The 15,934-nt window shown below is 41.7% G+C and overlaps 2 protein-coding genes across 3 annotated transcripts; both read right to left on the bottom strand.

Moving 5' to 3' along the window:
* Nucleotides 1–565: 565 nt before the first annotated feature.
* On the bottom strand, nucleotides 566–2,188 carry LOC139573868 (gap junction alpha-9 protein-like). Its single transcript, XM_071397800.1, has one exon. The coding sequence runs from the start codon at nucleotides 2,139–2,141 to the stop codon at nucleotides 588–590; it is 1,554 nt and encodes a 517-aa protein (XP_071253901.1). The 5' UTR covers nucleotides 2,142–2,188; the 3' UTR covers nucleotides 566–587.
* A 4,174-nt stretch (nucleotides 2,189–6,362) lies between these two features.
* On the bottom strand, nucleotides 6,363–14,409 carry LOC139573867 (rhomboid-related protein 2-like). Of its 2 annotated transcripts, none has more exons than XM_071397799.1 (8): nucleotides 14,322–14,409; nucleotides 12,939–13,193; nucleotides 11,604–11,752; nucleotides 9,266–9,378; nucleotides 8,769–8,869; nucleotides 8,606–8,666; nucleotides 8,416–8,477; nucleotides 6,363–7,656 (listed from the first exon to the last, which is right to left on the bottom strand). In XM_071397799.1, the coding sequence occupies exons 2-8, from the start codon at nucleotides 13,173–13,175 to the stop codon at nucleotides 7,480–7,482; spliced, it is 900 nt and encodes a 299-aa protein (XP_071253900.1). In that variant the 5' UTR covers nucleotides 13,176–13,193; nucleotides 14,322–14,409; the 3' UTR covers nucleotides 6,363–7,479. The 2 variants fall into 2 exon arrangements, with proteins under 2 accessions (XP_071253900.1, XP_071253898.1); XM_071397797.1 differs by having other exon boundaries at nucleotides 13,945–14,334.
* Between the last annotated feature and the right edge of the window lie 1,525 nt (nucleotides 14,410–15,934).

The raw sequence follows: 15,934 nt of genomic DNA, 5'->3' as shown, positions 1-15,934 counted from the left end.
TGATCTTTTTCCACTAATTGGTCTTTTGATCAATCAGATCGGATATTTTTCAGAGCTGATCTGATTGGTCAAAAGACCAATTAAGGAAGCAAAAATTCTGAATTGGGCTGCCATGGGGACATATTTTCATGGTTTCTCTCTAAACAATGGTGTTTAAAATGAACTGAAACCTACAAAAAGCATTTAACGGTGTCACTGCTGTGTGATCTATACTGTTCCAGTGTTTTTCTCTCTTAGCCACAACACTTTTAAAAGCAGGTCAATATTCCCAATAGCTAGTCCCCACACCCAATGTTTGATCTACTGTGTCTTACGTCATCACAAAGTATGACGGAGGCTTTGAAGCTGGTGAATACAAAAATAAACTACCACATAGAGATCAACAGTACAGTAAGCAATAAACAGAAAGAGAGGAGACATCTTATAAAACACATCTATACATTTTGCTAGACTACTGCAACAGATCTCCCTCCGAAGCAGTTCGCACAATGTCACAACTCGTGTCATGTTCTTCTGATCCCTGTGTTTGAAATAAAGTATTTTTTTTGTCTGATGAGGGACAAAAGATAAGGTTTTACTCTTAGCATTCAGACTTGTAGGTCTGTAGGGGCTCGCCTACTACTTGCGTTGCTTGTGGATGATGGTCGGCGATTGGAAGAGGGTGGTCTCGGACTGTGCTGTGACCCTGAACTTGAGTCCCCCAGTGAGTCTGGGGTGGAGGGACGCATTTTGGGTTCTGATTTCGATGCAGTCCGGGCTTGGTACCCACCACTGGCCTTAGCACCCCCATAAGAATCTGTGTCTGAGCTTTTGCCCTCCACCACTGTGGAACAATTTGAGGGAGCGTTGACCCTCCATGTTTTCCTTCCGGCGCCTACTAGCAATGTCGGGCAGGAGGAGGCGTGAGATGCGTCCCTTGGGCGCCTGGGAGAGTCTGGGCTCCCCCTCTTCTCTTCCTCGCTGTGAGGGGGAAGGTGTGCAGACTCCTCTGGCTCCTCCTGCTTTGGCGGGGTCACTGAGTCGCAGGGCGGTGAGCGGCTGTCACTGCTGGTGTTATTGGAGTTGGAGTTGTGCTCCGTCGGGTTATGTGCAGCATCTTTGAGTTCTTCCACGCTCCGTTTACCAGCCAGTTCGCCCTGAACAGGGAGGAAGGCAGAGGGGTTGATAAGGGGGGGGTAGGTGTGACCCTCCTGGGCCCGCTCCAGTAGGAGGTTGTAGCCACTGGGCGCGGAGGCCATGGTGGGATTGCAGCCGGAGGAAGCAATGCCTGTCTGATGCACCACAGAGTCTTTCTTGGCTTTGCTTGAGTAGAAGTCGTCAAGCTCGTCTTGCAGGTGTGGATAGTAGTCCAGGATGCCCTTCTTGACCTTCTTGTAGCCCAGGTGCATGATCTCCAAGATGTTTAGGAAGAGGGAGACTACAGCGATGCATTGCATAAAGACCATGAAGACACTCTTCTCTGTAGGCCGGGAAACGAAGCAGTCCACCGCGTTGGGGCAAGGCTCACGCTCGCACTTGAAGAGAGGGGAGAGCTGGAAGCCATAGAGGATGTACTGGCCCGTTATAAAGCCTACCTCCACGGCGGAGCGGGTAATGATGTGGGCCACGTAGGTGCGCAGCAGGGACCCCGACAGCGGAGCCTTGTTGAGCTTGCCTTGCTCCAGCTGCCTCACCTCTCGCTCAATCGTTTTCCGAGCCGCCACCATGTCCACGTCCACCAGCTCTAGCTCGCGACGTAGCAGGACCTTCTTTTTCTGCCGCTCCTTCTCCAGGGCTCGGAGGCGGTAGAGAGCATGGCCCATGTACACCAGTGAGGGCGATGAGACAAAAATGACCTGAAGGACCCAGAAGCGGATGAGGGAGATGGGGAAAGCCAGGTCGTAGCAGACGTTCCGGCACCCGGGCTGCTCCGTGTTGCAGATGAAGTCGGCCTGCTCATCGTTCCACACGTCCTCGGCCGCCACACCCAACACCAGCATGCGGAAGATGAATAGGATGGTGAGCCAGATCTTTCCCACCATAGTGGAGTGGATATGCACCTCCTCCAATATCCCCCCTAGGAAATTCCAATCACCCATCTTTACACGGGCATCGTTGTGTCTGAGTAGGAGGCAGAGAGAGGATCGAGGCAATTTTGTCATTTAAAGAGGCTATATGGAACTTTTGCCTTTTTGGATGGGTATTGAGCCCAAGGCCCCTCAATGGACAGAAATATTACTCAGAAATTCTAATTGGACATAAAGGGGTATTCCTCCCCAATAATGAGCAAAAGCATTGTTTTTTTGTGTGAAATACAACATTTATTCATATTAATATCTATATATAAACCATTCAGCTAACTTTCAAGCCACAATTTGGTGTGTAACAATTAGCAACTGCACTTTCTTACACTAGCATCTTCAAAAATATCGTAAAAAATGACATGTAAATGTTATTTTCTATGCAGTTTGTTTTAAAATCTCTTTCATTAACAAATACTCTATGAAAAATATATTATTCCAGAGACTATTTTAATCCCACAAAGGTTGCTTTACCAATTAAAATAATGCATCAGTCCTTTCATATCAATAAATACAATTTAAAACTAAACTTGGTTAAGTCATTGACATATAAATAATGAATTGAAACATACCTTTATCAGGGGGAAAAAAAGAAATGTACATCGAAGACAGATGTAAATGTATCATGAATATGGAGCATCACATATTTGTAAAGTAGATATCAAAATGTACGAATAAGCAAGCCATCGATTATCATGTTTATTATTTGCCTCTCTTGCTCCTTTCAGTAGTCCTGTTTTGCCAAAAATAAAGCCATTCCCCTCGGTGATTTAACTTATAAACAATGAGAGAAATCAATGAGAGAGTCATTTCCATTTACCTTGCAGCAGCATGGACAGACTGCTGGTGATTTGAACCCCCACGGGTCATCCAGCCGCGATGAGGCCACCAAAGAGCTTTTAAAAAAAGAAAAAAAAATGTTGTGCCCCCTCCACATCTGTCGATGCGCATCACCTGAACTTCTGTGACCCAAATTTTACCAGGGTTGCCAGTGCCGACAATACACCACGTATGACTGAACAGTTGAGACAGCTGCCAGTGCCAGATTCTGGTCAGCGAGTTAAAATCAATAATCAGAGTTCTACCAATACAGTACAAGATAAATCATAGCCACACAGCAATTGTTTCAGCCTATTCATGCTTGCCATTTATTGATTCAGGGTTCTAGGTTAGTTAAATAATGTCCTTAATTAAAAAGAAACAGTGGAATTACTTGGTTAAAAAGATATTTGGCTTTTCCTAAAGGACTAGCTGAACTTAAATTTGAACAGTGCAGTATGGCTTGAATGTATAGCCAGGAATATAAGAGTGAAGCATGGAAAGGTGTTGTACTGGACAGATGGCCTACTTATTAGGTTCACTCTTGTCTACCGTCTGTAGATTCTATAGGTTGTTGGAGACGCCATAGCCCCCCGTGAGAGATGTTTGGTGCAGTTCATCTGATGTTTGATCATGGTATATATAGGCAATGTGATGGGAGTTTCTTTTGAAATCAGTTACTGGTTCTGGTATCCCCCCCCCCCAAACAACATAACGCTATGGGACTGTGCCACAACTCTTTCAGATCTATAGTTTTTTTACTCTTGTAATGCAATCAATGGGTCATGTCCGATTTCATACTCTGGTGCTTCCCCTCTGTAATTAAGTTGTCTCTGGCAGTTGACACAATATTTTTATTAATTTACAAGAAATCGATTACTCTGGCTTGTTGCAATTGAAGTCAGTCAATTCAGGAAGTTAATTGAATTTAAAATCAGAACATTTGACAACTTTTGACATAAATAGCTTCTCCTGTTCAGTTTATTGAGAAGTAGTGGAAAATAGATTCCCTTTTTCAATCATTGAATTGGAATTTCAGTTTACTTCTAAATTGACTGCCTCAATTCAAATTGAGCCTAAACCTGATTACCACAGATGTTAAGGGTATATTCAAAACTTGATCTGTTTTTTTTTGTTGTCCAGGAGTTGGCATAATCCTGGGTCCTGTAACTCGACCTGAAAACAGTTACAAACGTGTTTATAAAGCAGTTACAAAATGAAATGCAGTTCTGATCATTGTATGTGTTAGCCTACATATAGTCTCATGTCATGGTCAGAAAACACAACTTTCTTTGTGGTTTTCCTTTAACCAGATCATACTATCATTATTTCCAAAGGAATGGATGTCGATGAGATTTTGATAATCGACTTTGGTCAATGCACAGTGCAGTTACATGGGTCTGTAATTTTGTCTATCAACAAGTAGACTAACACCAATAGGAGTTTGCCAATCTGTGTGATGTGCAATTGATGTCTATTAGGGATGGGCGCGAGTACTAGATTAAAGGTTTATATTCTATTACTAATAATCAAATTCCTGTACACTAAATTTACAAATATAACTATACTGAAAAGAATGTTTCATGAGCTGAAATAAAAGATCTCAGAAATGTTCCATACACACAAAAAGCATATTTCTCTCACATTTTGTGCAGGCATTTTTTTTTTACATCCTTGTTTGTGAGCATTTCTCCTTTGCCACGATAATCCATCCACCTGACAGGTGTGGCATATTAAGCTGTATGAGGTGCACTTTGTGCTGGGGACAATAAAAGGCCGCTCTAAAATGTACAGTTTTGTCACACAACACAATGCCACAGATGTCTCAAGTTTTGAGGTAGTGTGCAATTGGCATGCTGACAGCAGGATTGTCCATCAGAGCTGTTGCCAGAGAATATAATGTTCATTTCTTTACCATAAGCCACTTCAACTTCGTTTTAGAGAATCTGGCAGTACGTCCAACCAGCCTCACAACCACAGACCACTTGCAACCACACTAGCCCAGGACCCCCACATCCGGCTTCTTCACCTGCGGGATTGTCTGAGACCAGCCACCCGGAAAGCTGATGAAACTGAGGAGTATTTACATCTGTAATAAAGCCCTTTTGTGGGGGGAAAACCCATTCTGATTGGCAGGTCCTGGCTCCCCAGTGGGTGGGCCTGGCTCCCATTTTTGTTCAGTATATTTAGCCGGTTAAATTTATAAGCACTGCCACAATTTAAAACTCTGTTTATAGTTTGTGGAGTGTATCAAGTGCAGTGAAAATACATTACGTTTTCTTTTCAGTTGTGTTTCAGAACAACCAGTAATTGGAACAACCAATTGCATACAGGATACATTTTTCCTTCAAACCCGTTTCATTTAAAACTAATAGGAGCGTACTGAAAATAATTTCCATGAGAGTACTCGAACACAATCTTTCAAATGCAATCCCTCATGTCTATCTCAAACACTTTCCAGCTTTCCAAAGCACCTCCCACTCATTCATTTTAAATTTGGCTGATGTATCAATTACATATATCTACTGGCCCAAATCCAAACATTTTCTACTAGTATCTCCACATGATGAGTAAACCAGATTGTCATGCTCTAACTAATGACCTGCACAAAGGGAAAATGTGAAAATATTGGTTCTCAGTACAAAACCTTAACCCCAAATCCTGGGTGGATTATTGCTGAGCAGACAGTGTGCCAGTCTGGTTCTGCTTTACTCTACTTTAATACAGGAGCTAGCATTGTTCAATCCCAAACAGACTGGTACCCAATATAGACTGACTATACCATTCACCTGAGAACCCTGTGTACTGCCCTGAAATGGTCTCTCTTTAGAATATTGGTCAAATCATTTGGCAACACTAAGGGGATTGATTCACTTTCCAAATGAGTCTGATTCAAACACATTTATAGTCAGGCATTCACATTAGGTGAACCTTGTTTGAGGATTTTATTTAGCCTATTTTCCAGCAGTTTGTTGAATTTAAGAACCAATATTTATGACAACTTGGCCATGACTAATTTATCAGTACTTTCTGAAGTTCATTATCCCTCTTAACCAATGGTTTAAGTGTCCACAAAGCAGACAAGCAAGCACTAACTAGCACACAATTAAATAATGGCACTGTATTGATGTTCCGAGTCTGGAACTATGGAATGTTCCACATAAACTGGCTAGAGTGGTGGCTGTCATTGGGGTACGATCAATTGTCTTTTTTTGAAGCCACTGTTAGCTAATAATAGAAGCGTGGCACCCTAGGTCAGGTCAGACATCAGTCAAGCAAATACTCTGCTCCGTACCCATTCACTAACCACCATGTCTGGCTTGCCATAGGCCAGATGAATTAAGATAGTTCATCTTGGCAAAACATATTAGTCGTTATAACACCAAATAGAGTTTACACAACAAAAAAACTCATAATCCAATCATTTTCACAGAGATCGGATTATGCGTGGCTTTGTCAACACAGATCTAAGATCCGAAGGGATTTTGAAAATGTAAAATAACATTTATTTAATGTAAAAGTGATGAAAAGATACAAGATTGAGTCTGGAGATAAAAAAAAGAGGTTCAAATACAAAACAAGTCATTTACAATTGGAATGTTATGCTATCTACCTGACATGTACTTTGAAAGTACATTGTACAAGTTGTAATTACATAATAAATACCTAAAGTATGTATTGGTTTCTTAGAGATTTGTTGAACCGCCATTTGGTTTCACATACCAACTAACCAATATCACCACAAATAAGTTTCGGAAAAACATTTGAAGATATCACCAATAAAAATATGCCATACAAATGACCTAAAGATGAGGCCTTTTCAATTACCTTTTCATTTTCCTCATGGACTGTCATACTAAACAGTTACGTAGACTAATACACAGTGGCACAATGGAAATGATATAGACAATGCCTAATATACAATGGAAAGTGCTGCCCTCTACTGTTCCACTGTACACAAACATCCTAAACAACCAAAGGATTAACAGACTGACTGATAAATTCAAACTGCTGGCAAGTGGCAAAAGCTAAAGAGAAACACAAATTAAAATCATGCTTTCAATAAATTATACTTGAAAGAGGCTTAGCCAAGGATATGCGAGCAGATTAACACTGATATGTGCTATTGTCAGACAGTGTCTCATCCTGTCAACAGGGAAGTGAAACAATAACCTGGCATTGGGCCATTGTCATGGCTTGTTTACGAATTGACACGCTGTTAACCAACAGATGACACACTTGCTCCTGATGGCTTGAAAATTCCCCCAAAACACACCTAAACTCACACACTTGTAGGCCAATCTAAAACTTAGAGGAAAGGACCTGCTTGGGGAAATAATGTCCTACCTCACTGACTAATCAGGACAAACATCATATGGAAAAAAATACCCGTAACACCAATTAACTGAGGTATATTGAGTTCAGTACAAAACATTTCATTATCAACATCACTAAAAAAAACATGTAACAAAGATAAATTTGCACTGAGTGAAATACTACACTTCAACAAGGAATCCCTCTTTCAATTTAAAATCTCTTCTCTCCTGCAGTAGGGGTTTACATCCGTTATTCAAAACGCATGAATTTGTATAGTGTGACATTATGCAGGGGAAAGGAAGAAGTTGAAGAGCACAGCGAACAAGATGAAGACTACGTAGCCGACTATGCAGAGCCAGAAGCGCGGGTCCTTCAGGAGCTTCTGGTTGTAGGCGCTGAAGAACACGTAGCCAATGGTCATCCCAGCCACCCCTCCTCCGATGTGCGCCACAAACGAGACCTGAGGGAGACCAGGGATAAGTCTCATTTCAGTCTCATTTTCCCTTCAAACCAACAAAGTCATGCTGTGCTACAGCCTTACAATTAGCATCCTCTGCCCTGTCGCTGTGGTTAGTATGCAAAGGGTGGACAGCCAGTAAAAATAGCAGGACCAGTTTAAATGCAGAAAGTGCATTTGAAACCGCACTTCTCACTAAGACCAAGAAAACATGAAATAAAAGCAAGATGAGAGAGGGGAAGCAGGTGATAGATTAGTAGCTTATAGCCCAGTCAGTTAGGCTGCTGGAAAGACAAACAGCTGCAACCCTTATCATGCTCTCCGCTTCTCCTAAAGCAGAGAACAGAATCAAGGATCACACTCATCACAGTCTAGTGACAGGAATGGTTTGGGTGCAATAGTTCAGGGGGGAACAGACAGGATGTGTGTGTGACAGAGTGTGTAGAGGGCAATCTGGTTTAGAGATTAGTCAGTCCTGTGTAACTGTAAGCCGTATAATGCAGCTGGGTGGTACTGCTACTGCAGTTTTTTTGTCTCTAGTTTTCTATTTAGGCACACTGATAAAAGCCAGATCTACTCACTGTTATATTGGTCTAGGGTTGGACTTCGCATAAGAGCCTCTGCAGTTTTGAACTAAAGACTGTTCTAAAAAAGCATTGCTCTCTGCTGAAACAATACTTATCTGTCTGTGGAAAATCTTTCAATGCCATGCATTTTAAGAAGAGAAAGGGCATGCAGGACACACAAAAAAAGATATCTTACCTTCAAGCCAACGTCGTGAGTAAGAAACCTTCTGTAAAGGGCGAATCCGACATCTGTCCCGACTTGAGAAAAAAAAACATTGAACGTTTAGTTACTGAAATACAACCACAGAGGCGTGGGCGCTGCTGGAACAGTAAACCTTGAGGCACTGGTGGGAAAATAATACGAGTGGATCTGGGAAGGGACCTACCGATAATCACAATCACTCCAATACGAAACACTCCAAGGAGAGGAATCATCTCTCTGAAGTTCTGTAGGCCACGGAGTTACGCAAGAGGAAAGAACAGGGAAATAATGAGAGAGAGAAAATAAATCTGCTAAAATAGTAGAATCAGCAGTTAGCCAGAACTCACCACAACAGCGTTCATGAAGTATCCACCTATGAGGGCATATACCCCCCCAGAGGCCCCTACGAGAGCACTGAGAGGATCAAATATGGAGCTGGCCAGGGAGCCTGAGGAAAACATGCATGAGAAGGTCATCTATAGCATTAGACATTTCAGCTATGAAACCCAAACAGGAAAAAACTGATTTTGAGAAGCGAAAGAATGTCAGAGACTTAAGTGTGAAACGTGATTACCATCTACACAGCTCTGTGCCTGTGAGTTGCTAGCATTGTACAGTCATGATCAGCAAAAATCCAGAAGAGATATGTAACAAGTGAGCTAATAATAACTAAGGCAACCTGTCGCGCACATTGTGTTGGTTAACCAATCATATGCTATACTATTCATGTCACTAGCTAAAACAGAGTCAATTTAAAAGCAACTTCATTCAGTCGTAACAGACCCACAACTGTGTCTATTTGACTGTGCGTCAATGGAAAAATGGGGTGTATGTGGATGCCCACCTGCTAGGACACCTGCCATGTAGACCATGCCCACTTCAAAGCCTTTGTGGACCAGCTCCAGCGGGATGCCCAGCAGTAGCTGCATCACCAGGTTGCCCAGGATGTGCTCCACGCTGTGGGGAAGGAAGACATAGAGAGGAGATGGAGACATGGGAGTTGAGACTTAGGAGTAGTGGTGGCGCCAGGAATTTTTCACTGGGGTAGCTTGGTCATTGCAAAAGGGTGCTTGCAATCTATGAAGTACGCACACACAAGCTAAAATCCAAGCTAGCTAGATACTATCTGTACAATGGTAGCCTCTTCGCCCCAGGATACATGTACACTGGGGCCAGTGTCAAAGAGAAGTTCATCAATCCGTGACATTGAAGCCACAAAAAAAATATATCAGAAGCAGAAGTGTCAGCTGGTAAAATTGCCAACCAAAGTGAAAACAACTTTGCATTCTAGCATTAAATATTTTCCAGCTAGTAGTAGCTAATAGGGCGGCAGGTTGCCTAGTGGTCAGAGCATTGGGCCAGTAACCGAAAGGTTGCTAGATCGAATCCCCGAGCTGAGAAGCTAAAACTCTGTCGTTCTGAATCCTGAACAAGGCAGTTAACCCACTGTTCCTAGGCCGTCATTGTAATTAAGAATTTGTTCTTAACTGACTTGCCTAGTTAAATAAAGGTTAAATATTTTTTTTGTAGTTGAAATATCAGCGTTAAATCGGATAACCACCAACTTCACCCTTATGTGGCTGCTAGAAAAACTAGAAAGCAAGCGTCAACAGCCAATCCAGTAGGGGCTAGAAGCTATAGTCAGCTTTTATTGGTCAAAAGCGACAATATCGCGGAGTATATGCATAAAGTTCAGCTTTCTACAACTTTGGTCCCACCCTGTTCACGCTCCCTACCGTCACCCAACTGTCCCCCCTGCCCACTTCACTAAAAATGAAATGAGGCTCCATTGTTTCGTCGCCCACATCATGTTATGTGGATACGTAAGGTCAGGCTGCCTATATGAAACAACACAGTTAATGTTAATTGCAAAACTTTTAGCTTTTAGCTAACGCTAGCTGATGGCTAGGTTGGCACGTATTTGCAAGCAAAGTACATTTCAACACATCCTCAAAAACATTATTTTACCTGAGAAGATCCTCTTAAATTATTTCTGGTAAAAACTCCTTATGGGGTACATTCCACAATTCTGGAGAAAAAATGCAATCGAAAATCTTCATAAAAGGCATCAGGTAGAAGTAAATTAATCCATGAACACGAATATAATTGTACATATCTTAAATTACCACATTTTCATGAATTTGATAATATGAGATTGAAGCCCATTCAAAAACAGCACAGGACTTGCACCAGGAAGTAGGCGAGACTTTCATAGGGTATAGCTAGCTATAAGCAACTTTTACATAGTCCGAAGATACAGTATCTCAATTAACAGGATTTTTCAACCACTCAAATTCATGAGATTCTGGCTGAGCCAATGAGGAGGCACGGCGTTATTTAGGCTGTGCCGTCTTGCTGAGCAGTGGGAGCTCGTTCGTGAGAACAGGATTTTGAGAGAGAGAGAACTCCTGTGGATTTAGCACTTTGTGACATCGGCTGATGTAAAAATGGTTTTATAATTACATTTGATTGATTTGATTGAAATGTTAACTTTCGTAATACATTGACAATTTAAAACGGGCCTATTCTAGAGGGGGCTTCCGCCACCGTCTTGCTACCCCCTAGCGCCGCCAGTGTGAGAGTATGATTGAGTGGATAGGCGAGTGAATGTCTTACCAATGAATCAGAACCTGTGGAAAGACTCAAAGAAACACAAACAACGTGCAGACTGCAATTTACTTTTAAAGGTCATTTTTGCTTGAACCGACATCCACAGCGTTTACAGTGAATGCAAGCTCTGTGAACATTTGGGAAATTGCCTTTTAAAGCCTTTCACTTGGATTGAATCGTGACCTCAAACTCTGAAGAACCCAGAACTGCTTTAGCAGTGGCCAAGTGTTGTATAAACAGATGATATGGGAGAGAGTGAATCATTTCAGTGAGATGTGGCAAGAAGAATGATCTGCAATGCTCTACTCTTTTGGACACAGATTAAGCCACAGGAGGTTGGTGGCACCTTAATTGGGGAGGGCGGGCTCATGGTAATGGCTGGAGCAGAATCAGTGGAATGGTTTCAAACACATGGTTTCCATGTGTTTGATGCCATTCCATTCGCTCTTATTATGAGCCGTCCTCCCTTCAGCAGCCTCCTGTGGATTAAGCCTAGTCCTGGACTAAAAAGTTTGGTCAATGGTAAATCTCCAGTGGGTTTGGGCATCTGTGTGAGGTGAAGTGACCCTTACCCAGCGTGGACAAACATGTAGGAGACAAAGCGCCACGCCTCCTCCCGCCGGTCTGACTTGTAAGTGAGAGGGCTGTTCCAGATGCCCTCGCCCAGGGTGACCCACTGCTTCTGGGGCTTCCACACCGCATAGTAGATAAACACTGCTAACTGTCCAGACAGACACAGGTTAGATCAGTGACTAGTTACATAATGACAGGAGGGGTCCTGAAAGGCTAAACAGTTGCTTTAAATGTAGCCATTAGTCAGCCTTTTTCATAGTGTTGCAGTATGGGCAGAGCAGACCATTATAGCAGAATACAAACATACTTCAAACTGATAACACACAATGGCAACAAAGTTAACGAGAAGAGCAGAGAGAACCCTAGACAAATTCCTTTAACAAACTGCGTCGACATCGCACATTTTTCTACTCACAAACTCATTTCACCTTTAAATAACAAACACACATCTCAATTATTTTGCCATAACAAGCTCACCATACTACTAAAATATCTGTGAAATGTCATGGACACAGTGAATGATTACAATCACATTCCTTGGGAGGATAGCCTTAAACCCTGGTCCCAATGTTAACAGTGCTCAAACTCTATTTTCATTGAGCCAACGCATAGATCTAGGGATTGCTCTAAGAATCTTGGATGAATTCAAACATTGAGATGGATAAGCTGGCCGAGACCTCCCACAGCAGAAGGAGAGAGAGGAATGTCTGGTACAAGAGCTCTTCAGTTTGGACCTTAGCCACATCCAAAACTCAGAGTTTGAATACACAAATACCAATGTTTGGCCATTTAATTGAGCTCGCCAGCTTGTAGTCCTAAAAAACAGAAATGAGTTACCTATGGGGGAAATGAATGGGGAAAGAATAGGGTTTTGGGATAAACATAGAAAATAAGGTCTGAAGTTAACACAGGCTTAGGAGAGACATTTTATTCTGTGAGATAATATCAGTCAGTTAAAATGACCTTTATGAATTATGACGCCTTTGTGCTTTATGTGCTTCAAAATTCACAAAAAGTGACGTTAGCTGATTAAGATTATCTCATAGAACAAAACGTATAAGATCTCCTAAGCCTGTGTTTACCACAGACCTTATTTCTGACATTTATTTAAAAAATATATACATAAATTTCCCCATAGGCTTTGTCCAATGAACCATGGTGGAGGTATAATATCAGCTGCACCTCTCTCTTTAAATACCATGTCCAGAGCATTTCCTGAAATCGAAAATTCACTCAGGTATAACAACACAATCATGACAACGTATGCAGATGCAAAAGAGGCTACTTGTTGTCAATGCTGCGCTGCCATTAGTAGGATGCGTATTAACCCTCACCTCTCCGATGCTGATGAGGATGATGAAGATGGGAGGGGGGCAGCAGTTGGCTCGCTCCCGGTACTGTTCGTGGAGTTCTTCCGGAAGCATCCACTTGGAGATGGAGCGATGGAACCTCTCGCAGCATCCAACCTTCCTGTTCCCGTCATCATCACCTGCCGTATCGCCCATCTGTCTCCCATCTCTGTCTACAGGGTCTACAGCAAGGGGGTCCTGCTCTTCAATGTCTATGTCCATCACTCCTCAGATCGTAGCCTAGACAAATAGAGTGGATGAGTCTTACAGTCAAATTAATTGACAGGAAGAACACGATACATTTCAGATCTCTATGAAAGTATTGTCATTTTCTTTTCAGTATGTGTCGATAGACATACATTGAGGGCTGGTTTCCTAGACACTGATTAAATTTGACTTCATCTGTGTCTGGGAAACTAGACCATAGGCAGAGAATTTTGGGGGGAATAAAACCATGAAAAGGTGAGGATTGCACCATTGAAATTTACTGCAAGAATCCCAAATAGATATAGTATTTGGCAAAAACAATAATTAAATCATTGATTACATTGGGATACAATGACATATGCCTCTCTATTAATGTGTGGGATTTTTTTAACAGATTTTTTAAATTACAATTTTTACAATATATATAGGCCTTCTCAGAAAACTTAACGGGGGGCAAATAAATTCGGACCGCCCATTGGGGAACCCTGGCCTAATACAGCAATGGCTGATATATTGGACTACTTTGGAGTCTGCCACTGTAGGGTCAATATGAATGACAGAAATACAAGCACGAACAATACAATTTCAAAGTGAATTTTCCTAAGCCCCTTTTTTGACAACGTGACTTTTCCCCCCCAATTTACCTGTATATGAACCATGTAAACTTAACCCACACACACATGATCATGTCCCATTCAGTACAGAAGTTGATCTACACATTGTCCATAATAGCAGAGGCCTATATAGCAGGCAATGGTGTTTAGAAAGTTTAGAAGTAACTTACGTAACGTTACTGATTTGTAGAGCTGTCGTGTAAAATGATTCAACTCAACGTTTCCACTAACATCTTAAAATACATCAATTACTGTAGAAGTTTCTCTTTAATACTTTTTCTTCTGTTTTTATATTTTCAAGCAATTCTAAAACAGTCCGGACATTCCAAGACGCGTAAAATCCTCACTACTGTCCTTGGGGAAATGACGGTCAATTCTGATAAATGACTTGAGATAATTATAGACCTCCCTTTGCTTTTCCTGCTACGAACTTCCTTCCTTTCCCAAACAAACCACTGAAGCACCCCCACTTGAAACGAATAAGCTACTGAATCTCATTTCATAAATCTAAAAAGTTGAATTTCGCAGGCATTTTGCAACAACTCACCTGCGCTTCCGGTAACACCTGAGACCGGTGACGCCATCATGGGCTTGAGGTCCCCATTGTAGAAATGTCCTCCATCAACAACATATTATTAAAAGTGTGATATGCATCGTTGTTTCGTGGACCACAGACAAACGAGTCATATACTTGTTTATCAACGATTCTGGTGTTCAAATATTTTAATTGTTCCAAAGGAAAAGCTTGTTCTACTGTCAAGCATCCTATCAATGCAATTTCTGCACAATACGAGTTGTACCACTAGAGGGTGTAAGAGACCATTACGAAAGAGAGACACCCATAATAATACAATTAAAAAAGTTTTACATGTACTGACTTTATTGGGCTGCTTGTTGATTTTCACATATACACCCAGTGATGCCAATTTAGCAATTTTGTTGCTAGATTTAGCAACTTTTCAGACTACCCTGGCAACTTTTTTTTCAAACAGCACCTAGCAACAAATTTTGCTACTTTTAAAAATGTATTTGGAACTTTTAGCAACTTTTGAAAGGTGACTCAAATGCTAAAATGCACGCATTTTCCCTCTAAATGACACAAAAACGATTTTCTCTGTCACACACCCAGTCACAACACACGTGCCTGGCTGCAAAAGTGCATTGTGAGTGACGTCTGCAGCAGGCGCTCAGCTCGTGCACAGGCAGCAGCAGGCCAGAAGCAATTTCAGCAAATTGCAAATCATTGTTGGCTAAATGCAGCAGCAGTAGTACGGGTTCGACGAGCCAAACCCAATGAATATAGTTGGTCACGAATGTTTGATCTTGAACAGAACTTACAACATCAATCAACATGTCTCAATCAAAATTGTACAGCCAGAAGTACAGAAAAGAGTGTGAGTCTGTACCTGAACAAATGTCAAATCATATTTTTTGCAGAGATGGCCAGTCAATTTGAGTAACGTTATTGTATATTCTATGTGATGACGCAGTTTTACGTTATCACGCAATTACATCACAACGTCATTTAGCAACTTTTAGCAACAAATCAACCTGCCTCTAGCAACGTCCCCTGAAAATTAGTTGGCCACACTGTATACACCGATCCTCTCAGATCTTCATAAGTGCCATGGGGGTAGGAAGTAGTGTTAAATTAGACATTTTGGAATTGTCACAATAGTTACGCCCAACCCGACAACTCCTCAAGTCATAGAGTGCATTCGGATATGGAACGCCATTTGGGTCTTTGCTTGTCAAAAGAGATACACGTCAAATAACACTATTATAAGCTTGTTCACCAATCGGGACCTGAATAGGACTGCACGTCACATAATCATTTAACACGTTAATACATTTTTTACGTAGTTATTACACATTGATTACAATAGAAATCCTACTCGATTCACCGATATGTATGCTATGATGCTAGTAAAGTTTTGTCTCGCGCACCTGCCGCTGGCGCACGAGTGCAGACACACTTCCCCTTAATAGTGATGGGCATTCCGGCTCTTTTCAGTGAGCCAGCTCGTTCGGCTCAGATCACCAAAAATAGCTTTTGGCTCCCAAACGGCTCTTTAAAAAAAAAATGTTTTGTATTTTTTCAAGACAAACAGTTTGCAATAGTTTGACTATGATTGGTGTTAAAACAATTCATACTCTACT

This window comes from Salvelinus alpinus, chromosome 4 (genome assembly GCF_045679555.1).
Source record: "Salvelinus alpinus chromosome 4, SLU_Salpinus.1, whole genome shotgun sequence".
NCBI lineage: Eukaryota > Metazoa > Chordata > Actinopteri > Salmoniformes > Salmonidae > Salvelinus > Salvelinus alpinus.
Note: the sequence above shows the minus strand (reverse complement) of the source record. Positions and strands in the feature narration are given on the sequence as shown.

What these genes read in the sequence shown, in the direction of transcription:
- LOC139573868 (XM_071397800.1), bottom strand. Translation starts at nt 2,141, where the DNA reads ATGACAAAATTGCCTCGATCCTCTCTCTGCCTCCTACTCAGACACAAC.
- LOC139573867 (XM_071397799.1), bottom strand. Translation starts at nt 13,175, where the DNA reads ATGGACATAGACATTGAAGAGCAGGACCCCCTTGCTGTAGACCCTGTA. An exon ending in TACATGTTTGTCCACGCTGG is followed by an intron (nt 9,379 to 11,603) that starts GTAAGGGTCACT and finishes CCTTCCCCACAG; the next exon opens with CGTGGAGCACATCCTGGGCA. An exon ending in CATGGCAGGTGTCCTAGCAG is followed by an intron (nt 8,870 to 9,265) that starts GTGGGCATCCAC and finishes TGTTTTCCTCAG; the next exon opens with GCTCCCTGGCCAGCTCCATA.